Below are 19,961 nucleotides of genomic sequence, written 5' to 3'. Positions count from 1 at the left end.
CCCATTGAGGCTTACACTTGCCCATTGAGGCTTACACTTGCCCATTGAGGCTTACACTTGCCCATTGAGGCTTACACTTGCCCATTGAGGCTTACACTTGCCCATTGAGGCTTACACTTGCCCATTGAGGCTTACACTTGCCCATTGAGGCTTACACTTGCCCATTGAGGCTTACACTTGCCCATTGAGGCTTACACTTGCCCATTGATGCTGATTGGCTACCCCTAAATACTCTGTATCTGAATCAGTGAAGGCAAAATACACAAACACATCTACTTGTATATGTAAGTTCCTTTACACTTTAAGCATCATAGCTAGATAATAAGTGTATTTTGCCCTGGTGTGTTTTTTGTGGTTTAATTTATTTTAATTTTCTTCAGCTTGCTGAAATGTTCATGTGATGCCCATTTGCTTCCTGTTGCTAAATACAATTGTTTATACCAGGAATGTCAATATGGGTCATTGGCTGGTGTGAATACCAAAATCTCTCTCTAAGGATCATGGGAACTATTCCCCAGGCTTGGAATGCCACAAAATTGACATCACATTTAGTAATTCTCAAGCGCAACCAGGGTTGTAACTAGAGAGGAATTGAACTCTGAGACTGCTGGCCAGGAGGTATAAGGAAGCCAATGTGGCATTAACTGATACACAGCCAATATGTTTATAAAAAATTTCATATTCCTAAATTCTGTTACTATGGAACACAGTGAAACTTCTTGTTAAAGTGGACCTGTCACCCACACATAAGCTGTATAATGAAAGTCCTTTGCAAATTAAACATGAAATTTTTTTTTTCTTTAAAACACCTTTTATAAACTTTATAAAAAGTTTTAGCTGTCAATCATATATTGCCTGCCCCTCCTCTATGCCTCAGACATAGAGGCGGGGCAGTCACTTCCTTTCACTTTACATGTTTTTAGTTTTTTCTTAGGGTGACTGGTCCCCTTTAAACCACAGGGTATGACATCTTGATATTAAACATTGCCATGGACTTTTTTCGTTGTTTAAGCTAGACACCCAAACTGTGGCTTTACAGCTTTTCTAAGAAAATAAATTGGCAGTCCACTGAGTAACCCACCGTATCATTCCCTATTTCACACCCTAACAGGCTGCAGCTGGGGAAGGGAGGGGTTTGTTTATGTAGCGACCAATATGTTCAGTACAAGCCCTATTAACTGAAGTAGTGTTAAAAAGGGGCTATACTGCCCTTTAATAGAATGTATGTTAAATGATTTTCCCCTCAACAGCCGTGTAACGTTCATTTTCCTTTATGGCAAACTTGTGTCCTCCCGACAGCTTTAAAGTCCCATCGTTCTCGGCTACTGGCTGGGGCTGCTGGGAGTTTGAAGTCCAAGTTTGTCTTCGTCTTGGAGGAAATTATCCATTAATTTAGCATTGTTGCATTCATTTTTTTTATGTTATTGGCTTTGAAGAATTTTCAGAAAGTTATTTTTTTTATATTTCCTGCAAAATTTGGAATATTTGAATGCAAAATTTCCTTGAGCTGACAGTATGTTTTTTTTATTTTTTTTTATTTTTGCCTTGCTCTGAATTTTTCCTCCTGTTTATATCAATGGTAAAGGGAAAGTATCACTGGGAAGTCATAACAGGCATTGGATTTACACATAAACCAAGGGCACACATCTGGAATATGATTAGGAGAGGCCTGAATAGAAAGATGAGTAATAAAAAGTAGCAATAACAATACAATTGTAGACTTACAGAGCATTTGTTTTTAGATGGGGGTCAGTGACCCCATTTGAAAACTGGAAAGAGTCAGAAGAAGAAGGCAAAAAATTTAAAAAACATTCAAAATAAAAAATTAAGGGTAATTGAAAGGTTATTTTGAATTAGTCATTCTATAATTTACTAAAAGTTAAAGTAAAGGTGAATCCACCCCCAGTAGTAACAATACATTTGTAGCCTTACAGAGCATTTGTTTTTTTAGATGGGGTCAGTGACCCCCATATGAAAGCTGGAAAGAGTCAGAAGTAGACGGGAAATAAAAAAATTGAAGGTCAATTGAAAAGTTTTTAGAATTGACCATTTTTAAAACATGCTAAAAATTAACTTAAAGGTGAATCACCCCTTTAAGTGCTCAGAACCGAGGGGTGATCGGCTTCCTCCAGCATGATCTTTGACCACAATGTGGATACTCCTTACACCAGGGATCCCCAACCTTTTCTACCTGTGAGCAACATTCAGATGTACAAGGAGTTGGGGAGCAACACAGCCATGAAAAATGTTTCTTGGAGGTACCAAATAAGGGCTGTGATTGGCCATTTAGTAGCCTTCATGAAGACTGGCAGTCTACAGGGGCCTCTGTTTGGCATTACACCTGTTTTTTTTTTTTTTTTGTTTTTTTTTATACAACCAAAACTTGCCTCTAAGCCTGGAATTCAAAAATAAGCACCTGCTTTGAGGCCGTGGAGAGCAACATCCAAGGGGTCGGAGAGCAACGTGTTGCTCACAAGCTACTGGTTGGGGATCACTGCCTTACTCAGACATTTTTAGTAAAAGAAAATATAGGAAATCTAGTGGAGCTTTCTGGCCTTTAGATCATGGGGCCATGCATTGCATCCTGGGGAAGCTATCATATCTAATACAGTCCTGTGTAGCTTTTTTTTTTTTTCCCACCCCCTTTTTGTGCCTAATTTTCTTTATGCTTCCCCCCCCCCCCCAATCCTTCTCATTTTTGGCATTTATTTTCTGTTCTGTTTGTTTTCTGTTTCTCCTTCTCTGCTATGTACCCCCTGATTTCCGCGGCTGCTGGTGTTCGCCCTCTACGTCTATTCACCTGGTACCACCTGCATTCTGTACATGTGGGTGGGGTGGATTTTTTTTTCCTCCCCCACCCCTTTATGTGATACGGTGGTTGGGCTGTGGGGGGGAAACAACCCCATTGCCCTGTGGGAATGCTTTTTTTTTTTTATTTTGCCCAACCTCTGTTTTTAATGGGTAGCTTGAAGCTATCTAAACACACAAAGCCTGGCTTCAGTGATACGTCCCCAGTTAAGGAGATGAGAGATCTCTCCAATGCCTTCCGTTCTCGCAGCATCAGCGTGTCGGAGCATGCTGCATACAGGTAGTGCCAATGTCGAGATGGGCAATGCCCTCTGCACTGGGGCGGGAATGGGATGCATGCCAGACAGACCTGCATGCACATGTAGACACTAGTACCAATCCCATAACTCCTATAGGTACCTCTCAGACGTGGGGGCCTTAACCCACCCAATGCACGTTGTTACTCATCAAGTTCTCATAAAGCAAGCGTTGGTCGTTTTTTATTTCCTGTAGATGGACTAAAACACCTTGAGGCAGAAAAGGTTGCAATCTGATTGCCTCTCCGAAATTCTTGATTCCCGTTTGTCCTTTTGGGTTTACTCGACCTCTGCCTTGGTGCATCATTTTTCTCTGTTATTGTGTTTTTAGATATTTCTCAGAAAGTGAAGAAAAGAGTTGGATTCAGAATGCAACCTTTTCTCCCTGGATTTGGTTGTAGACTGCAGTTTATCCTGCATGACTTTTACACTGGTCTTGCTAAGGATCTGACGGGCATGGCCAGTAATCTCCCTGAAGCATTTCCATAGCCACTGGCAATGAGACCTGCATCTCTTAGGTGATTTACAGATAAGTCTCTGCTTATCTTACTGTGCTGCTTTCTCCGGCTTTTTGTGGCATTAAGGGTTGTGACACATGGGTAGAATCAGGGAGATTTAGTCGTCTTGGCGACTAATCAACCTCTTCATCTGGGCGACAATCTCTCAGAACTGACTTCCCGTCCGCTGTAATGAAAAGTCGCCTGCGCTAAAGCACATGCGGCACTTCGTTTTCCAAAGTCGCCCGAGGTTGTCTCACGAGGAAATCTCCCCGAATCTGCTTGTGTGTCTCAACCCTTAAACTCCTAACATTCCTTTAACAAATTCACCAGAGTTGTTCCGTAGTAGAAAGCTGCCTGTTCATGGATAATGCTGTCATTTGATTGCACAGCTCCTAATTACAAAGCATTTTCTGCCTAGGCTCGGTTAACCCTCGGCAGCCATGAGATCTCTACTGTATCATTAGGGTTATAATAATCCACTCCTGGCATTTTCCAAACTGTCAAGCTGGCCTCCCAGGGAGCCTGGAGCAGTAGCAGGGGTAGGCCCATCTGGAAGGTTAGTAAAGGATCATTTCAGTGTAAAAATAAAAACAGGGTAAATAGGCTGTGCAAAATAAAAAAAAAATTTCTAATATAGTTTGTTAGCCAAAAATGTAATGTATAAAGGCTGGATGTCTAACATAATAGTCAGAACACTACTTCCTGCTTTTCAGCTCTCTAACTCTGAGTTAAGCTCCCCATAGACGCGACGATTCTTCTTGCCGAACAACCGATTTTAGGGAAGCCCGACCAATCCTTCGAAATTATCGTGCGGTTAGTGGTATTCGAACGATCGTACATTTTACAATTTTTCGGCCGACATTTGTCGGGCAATTGATCGGCCAGGTCAAAAAATCTTTGTCGGTCCCCGTGCAATGTATCTATGTTTGCAGGGCCAAGCAGGCAGCTCCCCTTTGTTTTCCTGCTAAATTGGTCTTTTTAGTTGATTGTAAATTCGTACGATCGTTCTGAGAAGATCGTGGTCTCACGATCAGGATCTGATCTTTTAAAAATCTCAACATCTATGGCCAGCTTAAGTCAGCGACATTAAAGGGGGCCTCATGGGACATAACTGTTTATTGAGTTTGCAATTGATCCTCCACATTCAGCTCAGATTCAAAAGCAGCATTTATGGCCCATGTGCCCCCCCCCCTTAAGTCCCTGATTGGATACTGCCTGGTAACCAATCACTGGAAACCAAGAGAGCTGCAAAGCAGGAAGTAGTGTTCTGTTGTATTATATTAGACATCCAGTCACTCCAGGTTTTCTAGCATATATTTTTGGCTAACTAATTATATTGGAAACATTTATTTACCCAGTTTTTATTTTTATACTGAATAATTCCCAAGGGTGAGATTTGAGGAGAATGCCCACTTGCTTTCCTAGAAACACCTGAAAACCCATCTCGAAGATAAATAATTGGGAAATTTGGGATGAAAAGGTATTTGCCAAGATATTCTTAGAACTATGGCTGACTGAAAAAATGTTGCTCTATATCTGTAACCTTGTTATGGGCTATAGAGGACTTATACTATACTATAACAACCACTGATTTAGAGTAAAGTTTTATAGAACCCAGTAGTGGATCATTATCAGCCTAATGATACGGGATTGGTTGACTAGTCTGCTTGTAGCCACAGGAGTTTAGCAGAGAATGGCTCAATCTGCATGGCTCAGTGATGCTCAAGGGAATGACATGCCGTGCATCGTCAGACCACAAAAAAGATTTTTCGTCACCAAAACAATATGACCCCTCTGTCTTGCACAGCCGCATGCAGACCTCTGTCACCAGCTCCAGCTTGAGTTCAGCTGACGAGAGCTCTATGGCCCAGGCTGATGACAGCCTGAAAAATCTTCACCTGGAATTGACTGAAATCTGCCTGGATATGATGGCTCGATACGCCTTTGCCAACTTCACGGCTGTGCCCAAAAGGTAAGCCCTTGAATGTTGCTGGATCATGGCTTATGCTGACCATGAGGCTTCTGCTAAACCTAATATACACCCTATTCAACTATTATATGTGGACTGGAATCTTACATCTCAGAGCATTAATTCTGCTGCAGTGTTCAGAGGAATTGTCCACCTACCTATTGTATGTTTGCCCATAGGTCACCTGTAGGTGAGTTCTTGCTGGATGGCGGAAGAACAAAGACCTGGCTAGTTGGGAACAAGCTGATAACGATTACAACAAGCGTGGGCATGGGGACACGTTCTCTTCTTGGCCTGGATACAGGGGAGAACCATGGTGACCCTGAGAACAGGTAAGATCCAATACTATAGCAGTTTTGAGGTAGAATAGTCAGCACGACTTCTTACACCTTGTAGTGCAAATGTAACAACAGTAGAATAAAACATCACCACTCAATCTTCTTAAGATAAAAATGCCTTTATTGCAGACTTCTGGGCATCACAGCAACGTTTCAGGCCTTAAATGGCCTTTTATCAAGCTTGATAAAAGGCCATTGAAGGCCTGAAACGTTGCTGTGATGCCCAGAAGTCTGCAATAAAGGCATTTTTATCTTAAGAAGATTGAGTGGTGATGTTCTATTCTACTACCAATACTATAGCAGCACAGATGAAATCCAAGGAATGGTGGTCTGTAATATACAGAGTACAACTGTTTATGTAACATGGGATGCTGAATTTAAGCTTTTATGAAATCACACTTTTCCTGGATTTTCCCTGCCTTTTATCAATATATGACTTGCTTTGCTTGCAGTTTCAGCCTTGCATAAGACTCCATTGTTCTGTAATGTCAAAATCACACAGAAGCCCTCCGTATTTGCCAGCCAATTAAAGAACATGCCCTCCCATTGAAATATGGAATTGGTGGTGATGCCAACATTATCACATCCTTTACAACCCTGCCAATAGGCTGAGCAATTTAATGATGAAAATCGTTGCCCTCCTATTGTCTTGCAGCTCTCCCGTGCAAACCGAGCAAGTCAAGGAGTTTCCGTCCATGCTGGATCTTCAGCAGAGAAAGCCGGGTATGCAAACGCCTCGTCACAGAGTCCGCTCCATGTCTGGTGAGCTCAGTTTTGTTGGGAGAGGAATCTCTCCCTTTGCTTTTTATAACTTTCCTTGTTGGACATGAAAGCGGAGAAATCAGATTTCCCTAAGTTAAGTAAAATGTGTGTGTGTGTGGCCAATCAAATTTGTGCAAAAAAATCAATCGCTTGAACAGAAATCACTATAGGCAGCTGCTGCTTGCTGTGTAACTTGCTACATGGAGTTATTGATGTCCCGATAGGTCTTCAGAATTCCTTACCAACCAGAGATTTACTACCATTATTTTACAGGCCGTATAATAATGAAATCTAATTGCTGATTGGTTGTTATAGACTTCTGCATTGGAGCATATTTGCACAGTGTTTTCAGGGGGTTGAAAGGGGCCTGCTCCCCGGTCCCACCTGCAAAGAAATTAATCTTCTAATATAGACTATGGTGTTTGGTATTTTAACAGTAAATAAATAAATGTCCATTCCACTTAATTCTCCTTCCCGAAATGTTTTATTAACACACCGCATTATGTTTAATTGAAATGCTTCTGTTTTGTGTCAACTCTAAAGTCGTCGTATTACGTGCTTTGTATTGGCTGTTCAATTTATATTTTGCCAGGCACTGGAGACAACCTCTAATGTTGTTGTTGTTGTTGTTGTTGTGGGTTATTTTATAGGAGGGACTACACTGAGAGCTGGATCATTGGAGGGGACCCCTCTTTCAACCAGTATAGGGCAGCCAGGGGCAACTCCAGTGACCAGAGCAGAGAAACCTTCCCGTCGGGCGCAGGTGAAGAAAGAAAAGACCACCCTGGCTGACTTTGTTCCTGTACTGACACAAGGCTGGGCAGAGGTATTGGTTCGCAGACCCACAGGTAAATCTAGATTTTGCCTACATTTAAAGTGATACACCTTATTTTTTAAATACATCAGCCTTTGTGCGTTCATCCTTCACACAGACCTAGGGTTTGTGCAAGCTTCTCATAGGCTAGAGATCCTTTTTTAGTGACAGAGGGGAAGCAGATCTTGTGGCTTCAGATGGGCCCCTGTGTCTTATAAGTCTTATGTTCTCTTATTTAGTGTAAGTAATACATCAATATCTGCTCACTAGGTAACACTAGCTGGTTGATGAGCCTGGAAAACCCTCTGAGTCCCTTCTCGTCCGACATTAACAACATGCCGCTGCAGGAGCTTTCCAATGCACTGATGGCAGCCGAGAGGCTCAAAGAGCACCGGGAGACGGCACTCTACAAATCTCTCTCTGTGCCAGCCTCCACTTTATCTCCCTCCACAGCCAAGACTACTCTTCTACAGCGCGCAAACACAGGTTAGTGGTAAAACAAAAGGGAGGTAAACAGTCAGGGAAAAATGAAATCCGATTTACTTGACTTTGTTTCAAACCATTATTACCAGCTCCATAATGTTACCAGGCCACTCATTGAAGATGGTGCACATTTAGATTGCTCAATTATAGCTGGGGCTTTGAAAAACAAAATGTAGTACTGCTTCTTATGGCACAGGGTAGCGCCAAATGTAACACATGAACAGTTCACTATTGGAGAAAGTGGATTTGGTTGCACCCAGTGGTGTAACTACAGAGGAAGCAGACCCTGTGGCTGCAGGAGGGGCCTAGGAGGTATAGGGGGCCCCACGAGGCCCTAATTCATCTAAAATTTCAATAAATAATGTTAAAACGGGTCAATCTCTAGATATTTTGGGGGCCTGAAAAATAATTTTGCTGTGGGGCTTAGTAATTTCTATGTAGAAACAATAGAAGGTATAGGGCACTCGGAGAGTCACATGCAGATCAGACAAAAATATCAGAAAAAAATCTTTATTTAGACAATCATATTAAGCTTTATGCATTTTATGTCCATTTGACACCATATATAAATAGAAAACCTCAGTGGACATTAAAATACAAAAAAATAAAAAAATAAATTGTATTTTAATGTCCACTGATGTTTTCTATTCGCGTATGGTCCCTTTAAATTTCTGATTGCAATTACCAGTCGCCCCTCCCCCCTTTTTTCCTATTGGTATTTTGGTCTTTAAATACTGACTTCACATGTAACTGATTTAAGCTTATGACTAAGGGCAGATTTATCAAGAGTCAAATTGAAAATTCGAATTTCTGAGTTTTTTATGGGCAAATTTGTCAAATTCGACTAGGGAATTTTCAAATTCATTTCGAGTTTTTATTCGAGTTATCATACTCTGGCCCTCGAATTTGACTATTCGCCACCTAACACCATCCGAATAGCTGTTTAAGTCAATGGGAGACGTTCAGGGATCAATTTGGAGTTGTTTGCAGCCTTCCTGACATTAAAGTTTTTTTCTGGGTAGAAAAAAAATGAATTGAGTTTACAAAATTCAATTCAGATTTGAATTTGAGTTTTCAGGTCTTTCCTATTCACCCTAGTTTAAAAATTAGATTTTTATAATAAATTTCAATTGGTTCAAATTTCAAGTTCATGGGAGTTTAAAAAAAAATAAAAATAAATAAATTTGACCCTTGATAAATGTGCATTTAAAGGTGGCCATAGACATAGAGATCCGCTCGTTAAGCGGTGTCACCAAATGAGTGGATCTCTCCCCGATATGTCCCCATTAAAGTGGGCTTTTCCGATCGTGGGTCGAATGGCCCAACGTTCGGATCATAATGCATCCGATACAGGCGGTCGGATCGTGGCACCGCATAAACACACAGATGCGGCCACGATCCGATGGGATTTTTTAACCTGCCCGAAATCTGACCAACTTTCGGCCAGATATTGATCTGAGAAGCCCGTCGGATGGCCAATAAGCTGCAGACTCGGTTTTAAGTGTCAGATGTACACGAAGCGCGTAAAGCTTAATATGATTGCCTAAATAAAAAATTTTTTTACTTTTTAACTTTTTTTATCATCTAATCTGTATGTGACTCTGAGTGCCCTACCATTTTATTGTTTCTACACGGATTGACCGCCCCCCCTAAACTTGAGGGCCTGGCGCAGGAGCACCTGTGAGTTATCTACATTACATAGACACATTTGTGCTTATATTTGCCTTTTGGAATGCCGAGTAATTTCTAGTTACGCCACTGATTGCATACATTGATGTTACTGTAACTCCGTACTTTTACTCTCTTGTTCAGTCCCATTCATCAACCCATAAAGATTGCATGTCACACAGCCCTGATATAAAGAGTTACTTACAAGATCTTTCCCTACTATACACATTAATCCCAGCAACCATTTTCAAGTCAGTTGGGCTTAAAGGGATACTGTCATGGGATAACATGTTTTTCTAAAAACGTATCCATTAATAGTGCTGCTCCAGTAGAATTCTGCACTGAAATCCATTTTTCAAAAAGAGTAAACAGATTTTTTTTTATATCCAATTTTGAAATCTGACATGGGGCTAGACATATTGTCAGTTTCCCAGCTGCCCCCAGTCATGTGAATTGTGCTCTGATAAACTTCAGTCACTCTTTTACTGCTGTACTGCAATTTGGAGTGATATCGCCCCCCCCCCATCCAGCAGACAGAACAATGGGAAGGTAACCAGATAGCAGCTCCCTAACACAAGATAACAGCTGCCTGGTAGATCTAAGCCAAGTCCCACTGAGATTGATTCAGTTACTTTACATTCCACATGAGCAGATTCGGGAGATTTAGTCGCCTGGCGACTAATCGGCTCTTCTTCTGGGCGACAATCTCCCTGAACTGCCTTAGCGTCTCTTCCCATCCGCTATAATGAAAAGTCGCCTGCGCTAGAGCACACAAATCAATTCGTTTTCTGAAGTCTCCCGAAGTTTCCTTGTGAGGCAACTTCGGGCGACTTCGGAAAACGAAGCGCCGAGTGTGCTTTTAACGCAGGCGACTTTTCATTATAGCGGATGGGAAGACACGCTAAGGCAGTTCAGGGAGATTGTCGCCCAGAAGAAGAGGCGATTAGTCGCCAGGCGACTAAATCTCCCCGAATCTGCTCGTCTGGACTGACCCATAGTAGGAGAGATAACAGCCTTCCAGAAAATAGTTCCATCCTAAAGTGCAGGCACAAGTCACATGACTGGGGGCAGCTGGGAAACTGACAATATGTCTGGCCCCATGTCAGATTTTAAAACTGAATATAAAACTGTTTGTAGAAGTCTGCTGGAGTAGCCCTATTAACTGATGCGAAAAAAAAGCATGTTTTCCCATGACAGTATCCCTTTAAGATAAGTTACTCTTCTACTAAGTACCGAAAGGTGTTGGGGACAAAATTGCAATTTGCTCTTCCTCTCCCATTACAGTGGCCTCTGTGTCTCTCGTTGCCCAGTCCAGTGGTCAAGGAAAGCTGCTTAGGAGCATTTCCTGGGCAGGTATCTATAGAGCTTGAAGGAATCCTGACAAAAGTCTTGTTTTTCCCCCGATGACTTGTTTATAACTTTATCTAACTGCTCTCTGTGACTGACCTGTTCATGAGATGTTCTGCTCTTTGTTCTGTCTCTAACCAGTGTAGGATTCAAAAGCGGGATTTTTTTTTGTGACTCATTAATGGCACGGGGTAACTGATACATTGCACGTTGTTTGGCTGGTTTCATTACTACCTAACACATTGTCCCATGCAAAATTCAATGTGAGGACTGCATGTTTTTCATTTTAAATACTGAACGGCTTGTCATCAAAATAAAGCTCCGCGTGAAAAAAGCCTGGAGTTGCGCGGCATCAACTTGTCTGTAATTGTGGTTAATCTCCCGTTTTTGTTTTCTTTTAAAAGGACAATCTTCCTACTAAAGCTGTTTGGTTCATGAGTATTCTATTCCTTCCAAAGCGCATCTTCTCTCATCATTTTTATGATGTCGTTTTTATTTGTAAATTACACTGTTTACACTGCAAATAATTCACGTTACAATATAAAATTTCATTCCTGAACCTTAGTTGTAATATTGGTGTGTAGGTGCATCTCAGGTCATTTTGCCTGGTCATGTGCTTTCAGAAAGAGCCAGCACTTTAGGATGGAACTGCTTTCTGGCAGGCTGTTGTTTCTCCTACTCAATGTAACTTAATGTGTCAGTTCAGTGGGACCTGGATTTTACTATTGAGTGTTGTTCTTAGATCTACCAGGCAGCGGCTACTTTATCTTGTTACCTTACCATTGTTCTGATGATGGGCTGCTTGGGGGGAGGGAGGGGTAATATCACTCCAACTTGCAGTACAGCAGTTAAGAGTGACTGAAGTTTATCAGAGCACAAGTCACATGACTGGGGCAGCTGGGAAACTGACCATATGTTTAGCCACATTTCAGATTTCAAAATTAAATATAAAAAAATCGGTTTACTCTTTTGAGAAATTGATTTCCGTGCAGAATTCTGCTATTAACTGATGCGTTTTGAAAAAAAAAAAATGTTTTTCCTATCACAGAATCCCTTTAATACAGTGTATGCCTCGTCACAAACACATCATATGCTCCCCATCCAGACAGACACTACCTTACAAATAATAGCCGCAGAGCGAATGCAGATTTATATTTATATATATATATATATATATATATATATATATATATATATATATATATATATATATATATATATATATATATAATTTTTTTTTATTTATTTTTTTTATGAAAAATAAATGTAAAAATGGAACTGTGGAAATGAGAAATGGGGAGAAGTAAAGGACAAGAGAATTTTAAAGAACAGAAAGCAACCAAAAGAGAGAGCATGAAAGGGAAGGGTAGAAGGCAGCCCAATTTGTATGTGAAGAGTAATTCCACTTTGAAGGAATTAATATAAACTAGAGAATTTGTTGTTCCAGCTATGACACCGTTTTTTTTAATTTTGTCAGAATCTTGTGCTGTGCCAGAAGAAGGGGCGCAAGCCGATGGGGAAGCGGAGGAAGCGACCACTCCCGGTGGCTCTCAAGAGCTGGAAGATTTTGAGGCTGTGGTTAGTGAAGACACTGCTAGTGAGGAGAAGACTGCTAAGAAGACGGAGTGCATTAGCAGAGTGAGATTTCTGTTTATATGTCTGTCTATGTATTCTTGGAAAAAAGCATGGTGTCTCGAACTGTCCTCCCCACCAACCACTAATTACCTTCAACCACGAGTACTAAAACCGAAACAAATGAAGCTGTCCCGTTTCAACCATACATGTATTCCAGGTTAAGGCCAGTTTGGGGGGGGGGGGGTCAACTAATAAAATTAATGACATCGGGAATTATTTAATTCATTTTATCCCTTTTCTATAAAGTCTTCATCCACATCCAGTCAAGAAGAGTCTGCTGCCACCCAAACAGAAGAATCTGAGGCTGGTGGGATACCCATCGAGGGCTCCACTCGTGAGGTCCCATTTCAGACTTTGAGCAAGTCCAGCTCATCTCCTGAACTTCAGGCCTTGCAAGAGCTTCCTAAAGAGTTGGTCTCTACAGAAGACATGAAGAAGCCAGCTGCCGACCTCAAAACACTACCCCGCATAGAAACCCCTTTAAGCCATAGAACTAAATCTGAAGAGGAACGCAGCACTGGGGCATTATCCAAACCAGAAGGCGGAATGCGACTGGAACCAGAGTTGCCTGTTTTGTCCCCGCATTCTCCAACTGGCCACCGCCCAAGGGGTCACACTATCTCTGATTCTGAGCCATCCCGCAGAGGCAGGAGGATTCAGATCGACCCTTTCAAGAACAGCACCAAATCAAGCAAAGCTGAGAAAGTGCCTGGAATAGACCCGAGGTACTGGCCATTTCTGTTTTGGTTCATGGAGAATATCCAGTACTTGTAGCTTGGATGAAATGGGTAATAATGTTTCTTTTAGGTGTATTAGAAGAATAAAGATTCTTATACAGCACTGCATGGGGAATTGTACACAGATTAAAACACAGTGGCCCACAGAGCTTACAAACTATTTTCGGTTCCTGTACATAAAGTGAATAAGGTTGGCCATGCATGGTTGCATCCCCCAGGGGTTACACATTTAACTCTGGTTTAATTTGGACACATGCAGGGATTGTCGGATAACTTGGAGATCTGTTGTTTGGGCAATGGCCTGTGCAAGTGGATTGCTAAAAATTTGGGGACAAACGGCTACGGCAAAGACTGATTGGTGACCATATTTGATTATTATATTGGTCAGAGGAATCCACAGATCAGTCTGTAGAGCCTCTATCTAAACAATAACTCTGGGTACCTACCTGGCGGCCATTTTTGTATATATACATTCCGACTTGTGAATGAATGTACATTACAAAAGTGCTTAGAATAGCTCCCTCATTCATTTTACATTCACTTATTTTTAAGGTTAACTTATCCTTTAACATAGATGCTGACACAGATCACGGTCCGTGTCCAGTGAAGTAGCCTTTCCAGTAATTAAAACGGAGATGATTATTTCTAGTAATGCCCTGCAGCAGCGACGATTTCACAAATGTAAATACTGCCTCTCATTGCAGAGAAAGGGATTCATGTCCAGTTTCATTCTTCTCCCTCCCTAGCTTTGTGTTTTTGCAGTTGTACCATTCCCCGTTCTTTGGTGACGAGTCCAATAAACCCATACTGGTCCCTAATACACAGGTAAGTGGAAATAGTTGTTTTCTAGATAACATCTAATTAACCCCACACAGCCCAGGGTATGTTTCAGAACCAGTCCTACTATAGAACATAATGGCTTTGGCACAAGGGGTGTGTTAGTCACGTGCTTATATTGCAAAACATTCACTTCCCTTTGCAGGTCACTTTCCATGGACTCCAAAATGACAATCCCTGGATCAACTTGTACTATGAGCTATCTCCCATAATAACCCTGTATTCCCTCACTTGCTAAACACCATCCAACCCCTTCTTAAAGCTATCTAATGTATCAGCCTGTACCACTGATTCAGGGAGTGAATTCCACATCTTCACAGCTCTCACTGTAACAAACCCCTTCCCAATATTTAGGCGGAACCTCTTTTCTTCTAATGGGAATGGGTGACCTTGTGTCAGCTGGAAAGACCTACTGGTAAATAAAGCATTAGAGAGATTATTATATGATCCCCTTATATATTTATACATAGTCATCATATCTCCCCTTAAGCGCCTCTTCTCCAGTGTAAACATCTCCAATTTGGCCAGTCTTTCCTCATAGCTAAGATTTTCCATACCTTTTACCAGCTTAGTTGCCCTTCTCTGTACCCTCTCTAATACAGTAATGTCCTGTTTGAGTGATGGAGACCAAAACTGTACGGCATATTCTAGATGGGGCCTTACAAGTGCTCTATACAGTGGAAGAATGACCCCCTCCTCCCGTGACTCTATGCCCCTTTTAATACAGCTCAAGACCTTATTTGCCCTTGATGCTGCTGACTGGCATTGCTTGCTACAGCCAAGTTTATTATCTACAAGGACTCCAAGGTCCTTTTCCATAATGGATTTGCCTAGTGCAGTCCCATTAAGGGTATAAGTGGATATTGTTACATCCCAGGTGCATGACTTTACATTTATCAACATTGAATCTCATTTGCCACTTAGCTGCCCAGATTGCCAGTTTGCAAAGATCATGTTGCAAGTGCCACATCCTGGATGGAATTAATTGGGCTGGATAGTTTTGTGTCATCTTCAAATTTTAATATGTACCAAAGTCCTGAAGGTCTGATTACAACCACATGGAGTCATTCGAAGCCTCTTATGCGTTTATTTATTTGCCTTGCAGACATTCGAGCGAACAATGAGCCTTCTAGATCGAATCCCACCCTACGACACCCACAAAATTGGTGTTCTCTATGTTGGAGAAGGGCAGGTGAGCCTCTGATCACCACTGAGCTATTTCCTTATGTTCATGTGTTTTTCTTTTTGTTCAGTTCTATTGGTGCAGGAAAAATTTTTTTTTTACAGGTGGATTCACTAAAAAAATATATTATCTGCAGAGGGAAAAAAAGTCCAGCCATCCTTATAGTGTTTATCCATTGTGTTTGAACAGATTGGCAGCGAGCGTGCTATCCTATCCAATGAGCATGGCTCGTACCGCTACACACAGTTCCTTACAGGGCTCGGGAAGCTGATTGAGCTGAAAGACACTCAACCTGACAAGATCTTCCTGGGAGGGTTGGACGGTTGTGGAGATGACGGGCAGTTCACTTACTGCTGGCACGATGATATTATGCAAGGTACCGCTTTCTGCATTTAATAGAGGCGTTCCCTAGGTGAGGCCTCTTGTTCTCCTTGGTAGTATCCAAAACAATCCTGAACATTCGTGTATTCTGAAAGCAGGTACAATACTATGCAGCCATCCTTGTAAACAATTAGCAAGAGCAAAGTTATCTGTGTGACACTACCTTGATTAAAGAGATGGTTTACCTTTAAAGGGCTTGTAAAGTCTAAAATAGAATAAGGCTAGAAATGGTGTATTTTGTATACTAAACATAAACATGAACTTACGGCACCAGAAGCCTAATAAAACAAATGATTTATGCTTTCAAACTTGTAACTTTGTAACTTTGTTAAACATCTTTGCAAGACCAAGACTGTGCACATGCTCAGTGTAGTCTGAGCTGCTTAGGGATCATCAAAAATTATCCAAACAGCACAAGTCAAAAATATCTGCCAGAAGCGGATACAGCAAGACTGATTAATAATCAGAATATACAGACTGCACTGGGTCCTGTGTTGTCATGTAATCTAATGTGGATTTTATAGTTTTTGTATTGTTTAATACAAACTTTCTCCAACTCTACAGAACCAGTGGCTGCAGCAAAATATTCCTCCAAATAGAATCCCAGTTTATCTCTACATAGTCACCGACTGTTCTACAGGGAAACAAACAAAGCTGCTTGAGTTCTGCATGGCTGGGATGTAAGTCGGGGGCTCCCCCTGCTGTTCATAAGTATGATTGTTTCCCTGCAGAGCAGTTAGGGACCGTCTGACAATTCCTATCCACAGCAGTAAATGAAGGGAGAATTTCACTGCATACAGTTAGGTTTCTTATAAAAACGGTACACATTTTTTAATTAAAGTATATTGGAGGTACCGGTTTCTTTTTCATTAAAGAAATTGGATTTTATTTTTTTTGCCTTTACATGCCCTTTAAGTTCGCTTTTAGTATGTTACAGAATGGCTAATTATAAGTAACTTTTCAATTGGTCTTCATTATTTCTTTTGTATAGTTTTTGAATGATTTGTCTTCTTCTTCTGACTGTTTCTTTTAAGCTTTCAATTGGGGGGTCACTGACCCCATCTAAAAAACAAATGCTCTGTAAGACTGTATTGTTATTACTACTTTTTATTATTCATCTTTCTATTTAGGCCCTCTCCTATTTATATTCCAGTCTCTTATTCCGACCAGTGCAATGGTTGCTAGGGTAATTTGACTTTGCAAACTGGAGAGCTGCTGGATATAAAGCTAAATAACTCAAAAAACACAAATAAAAACCAATTGCAAATTGTTTCAGAATGTCACTCTCTACGTCATACTAATGGTTAACTTAAAGGCAAACACTCCATTTAATACTAAAAATAATAACTGGGTATTCTATTTAATGCAACCAATTTTAGATTTGCTACTTAACTGAACAAATTTTCACCCATATCTGTCCTTTTGGGGAGAGGAGAATAAGTACAGTTCTCATTTGCATTTTCTTGCTTCTGTCCTTCCTCAGTCATTTTTCAGATCACCACCCTGATGCCAAACAAAGAGATCGATCCGAACCGCTGCAATAAGAAACGTCACGTGGGCAACAACTTTGTCAATATCATCTACAATGACTCGGGCGAGTTCTACAGGTTGGGGACCCTCAAGGTGAGTCTTCTACTGACTTGTTCCTTCCACCTGAACCTGGAGAAACATCCTGTGACGTTGGATTCATTTTGTTACAGGGTCAGTTCAACTTCGTAGATGTCAACATTCAGCCCTTGGAATGCGAGAGTAACCTGGTGACGCTGCAATGTCGAAAAGGTAGCGCCAAATCCTTATGAGCAGGGCCCGGCCTATTAATCTCTGTGCGGCTTCAAGTGTCTTACATTAATATTTCTTTTTTATGTTTCATGTAGATATGGAAGGCCTTGTAGATACCAGTGTGGCAAAAATTGTGTCGGACAAAAACTTGCCCTTCTTGGCCCGTCAGATGGCTCTACATTCAAATGTGAGGATACCCGGGGTTCTGTTTTGTCTCTGACTCCAACGCACAAACTGTTATTAGCCACTATAGCCCTGACTCATATCTTAAAAGTTTATCATTGGCATCAGTCTCTGCTAGGGTTGACAACTTTTCTGGAAAAAAATACCAGCCTTCCTATATTCTTGCCGTTTTTTTCCTATTAATAACATTGGCATCAAGCATCTGGCCGGTAAAATACCAGGTGGCAACCCTGGTCTCTGCCCCAGTGGAGCTTACAATCTAATTTGGCAAGCACTTGCATGCACTGATACTTGGGTTACTTTCATAAAGGGATCCTGTCATGGGAAAAAACATTTTTTTCAAAATGAATCAGTTAATAGTGCTACTCCAGCAGAATTCTGCACTGAAATCCATTTCTCAAAAGAGCAAACAGATTTTTTTATATTCAATTTTGAAATCTGACATGGGGCTAGACATTTTGTTAATTTTCCAGGTGCCCCTGCTCATGTGACTTGTGCTCTGATAAACTTCAATCACTCTTTACTGCTGTTCTGCAAGTTGGAGTGATATCACCCCCTCCCTTTTCCCTCCCAGCAGCCAAACAAAAGAACAATGGGAAGGTAACCAGATAACAGCTCCCTAACACAAGATAACAGCTGCCTGGTAGATCTAAGAACAACACTCAATAGTAAAAAACCCATGTCCCACTGAGACATATTCAGTTACATTGAGAAGGAAAAACAGCAGCCTGCCAGAAAGCATTTCTCTCCTAAAGTGCAGGCACAAGTCACATGACTTGGGGCAGCTGGGAAACTGACAATATGTCTAGCCCCATGTCAGATTTCAAAATTGAATATAAAAAAATCTGTTTGCTCTTTTGAGAAATGGATTTCAATGCAGAATTCTGCTGGAGCAGCACTATTAACTGATTCATTTTGAAAAAAATGTTTTTCCCCATGACAGTATCCCTTTAGGAACCTGTTAAACCAGCAGTATACTTCTGGCCATATAAATACCAGGCAACTGTGCTAATTGAAGGGGAAATATATCTATTGTATACATAATATTGACATATGACTGTAGTTTTATTTTATGGACACTTACACATTAAATTATGAACTAACCTGCTGCTTAACAAAGACTGTTAAAATATTAGTAAACTTTAAGAATAAGTGTAAAATGAATGCGGGAGCTATTCTAAGCACTTTTGCAATGTACATTCATTATTTATTTACTTTTTTAATTCCAAGATATTAAGGGAGACATGTAATGTTAATATGAATGAATTTTGTTACAACAGCGCCACCTGCTGGTCATTTTCTGACCTACAAGTAGTCAAGGAAGTTGTCCGGAGAAAGATTTGAAATTTATATTATATTTAGAAAGTTTCTTATTTCGGTACAATTAAACATATATTAAAGGGGTTGTTCACCTTTGAGATAACTTTTAGTATGATGTAGAGAGGGCTATTCTGAGATAATTTGCATTTGGTTTTCATTTTTTTTTTATTTGTGGTTTTTGAGTTATTTAGCTTTTTATTCAGCAGCTCTCCAGTTTGCAATTTCAGCCATCTGGCTGCTAGGGTCCAAATGACCCTAGCAACCATGTACTGATTTGAATAAGAGACTGGAATATGAATAGAGAGGCCTGAATAGAAAGATGAGTAATAAAAAGTAGCAATAACAATACATTTGTAGCTTTACAGAGCATTTGTTTTTTTAGATGGGGTTTGAAAGCTGCAAAGAGTCGTCAGAAAAAGACAAATAACTACAAAACTATAAAAAGTAAACAATGAAGACCAATTGAAAAGTTGCTTAGAATATGTCCTATAACATAATAAAAGTTACCTTAAAGGTGAACCACCCCTTTTAAATGTTTATTTTCACTTTATTTTCCCTTTATTTTGTTTGTTCCTTACTTTTCAGATGGCTTCCCAAGTCCATCACAGTAGGTCCAACCCTACGGATATTTACCCTTCAAAATGGATTGCCAGGCTCCGACACATAAAGAAGATGAGGCCGAAGGTAAAGCAACTGTAGTTTCAGGAAAGGATTTGGCTCCCTCCTTACCAGCCAGGAACCTGCCCCAGGGCAACAAATAACCTGTCAGTCAGTCCTTCCTCTGACCTTTGATTTTATCATACACTTGCCTTTGTGCAACTCCGTGGCAGGACCCTCATCAGGGCAGCCATCAGGGGGGCACAGGGGGTACTCCTGGCCTGGGCCTGAAGGGCCCCCCTTAACCGGGCCAAAGCCACGCCA

At 40.9% G+C, this 19,961-nt stretch overlaps 1 protein-coding gene across 6 annotated transcripts in view; it reads left to right on the top strand.

The window, feature by feature from the left end:
- The window catches only part of tsc2.L (TSC complex subunit 2 L homeolog), a 70,366-nt gene that overhangs the window by 49,200 nt on the left and 1,205 nt on the right, over positions 1-19,961 (top strand). For 2 of the 6 annotated variants that reach the window (XM_041577513.1, XM_041577514.1), the window contains exons 26-41: positions 2,966-3,088; positions 5,412-5,576; positions 5,753-5,905; positions 6,567-6,673; positions 7,324-7,521; positions 7,758-7,973; positions 10,923-10,991; positions 12,463-12,623; positions 12,867-13,345; positions 14,104-14,182; positions 15,300-15,386; positions 15,567-15,753; positions 17,242-17,381; positions 17,459-17,537; positions 17,633-17,724; positions 19,626-19,724. In XM_041577513.1, the coding sequence (XP_041433447.1) occupies positions 2,966-3,088; positions 5,412-5,576; positions 5,753-5,905; positions 6,567-6,673; positions 7,324-7,521; positions 7,758-7,973; positions 10,923-10,991; positions 12,463-12,623; positions 12,867-13,345; positions 14,104-14,182; positions 15,300-15,386; positions 15,567-15,753; positions 17,242-17,381; positions 17,459-17,537; positions 17,633-17,724; positions 19,626-19,724 (2,434 nt within the window). The remainder of the gene's footprint in view (positions 1-2,965; positions 3,089-5,411; positions 5,577-5,752; positions 5,906-6,566; positions 6,674-7,323; positions 7,522-7,757; positions 7,974-10,922; positions 10,992-12,462; positions 12,624-12,866; positions 13,346-14,103; positions 14,183-15,299; positions 15,387-15,566; positions 15,754-17,241; positions 17,382-17,458; positions 17,538-17,632; positions 17,725-19,625; positions 19,725-19,961) is intronic. The other 4 variants (XM_041577515.1, XM_041577516.1, XM_018236582.2 and 1 more) reach the window with 4 other exon arrangements.

The sequence above is a fragment of the Xenopus laevis genome, chromosome 9_10L, assembly GCF_017654675.1.
Source record: "Xenopus laevis strain J_2021 chromosome 9_10L, Xenopus_laevis_v10.1, whole genome shotgun sequence".
NCBI lineage: Eukaryota > Metazoa > Chordata > Amphibia > Anura > Pipidae > Xenopus > Xenopus laevis.
The sequence above is the reverse complement of the archived record's forward strand: the minus strand, read 5'-3'. Positions and strand labels throughout refer to the sequence as shown.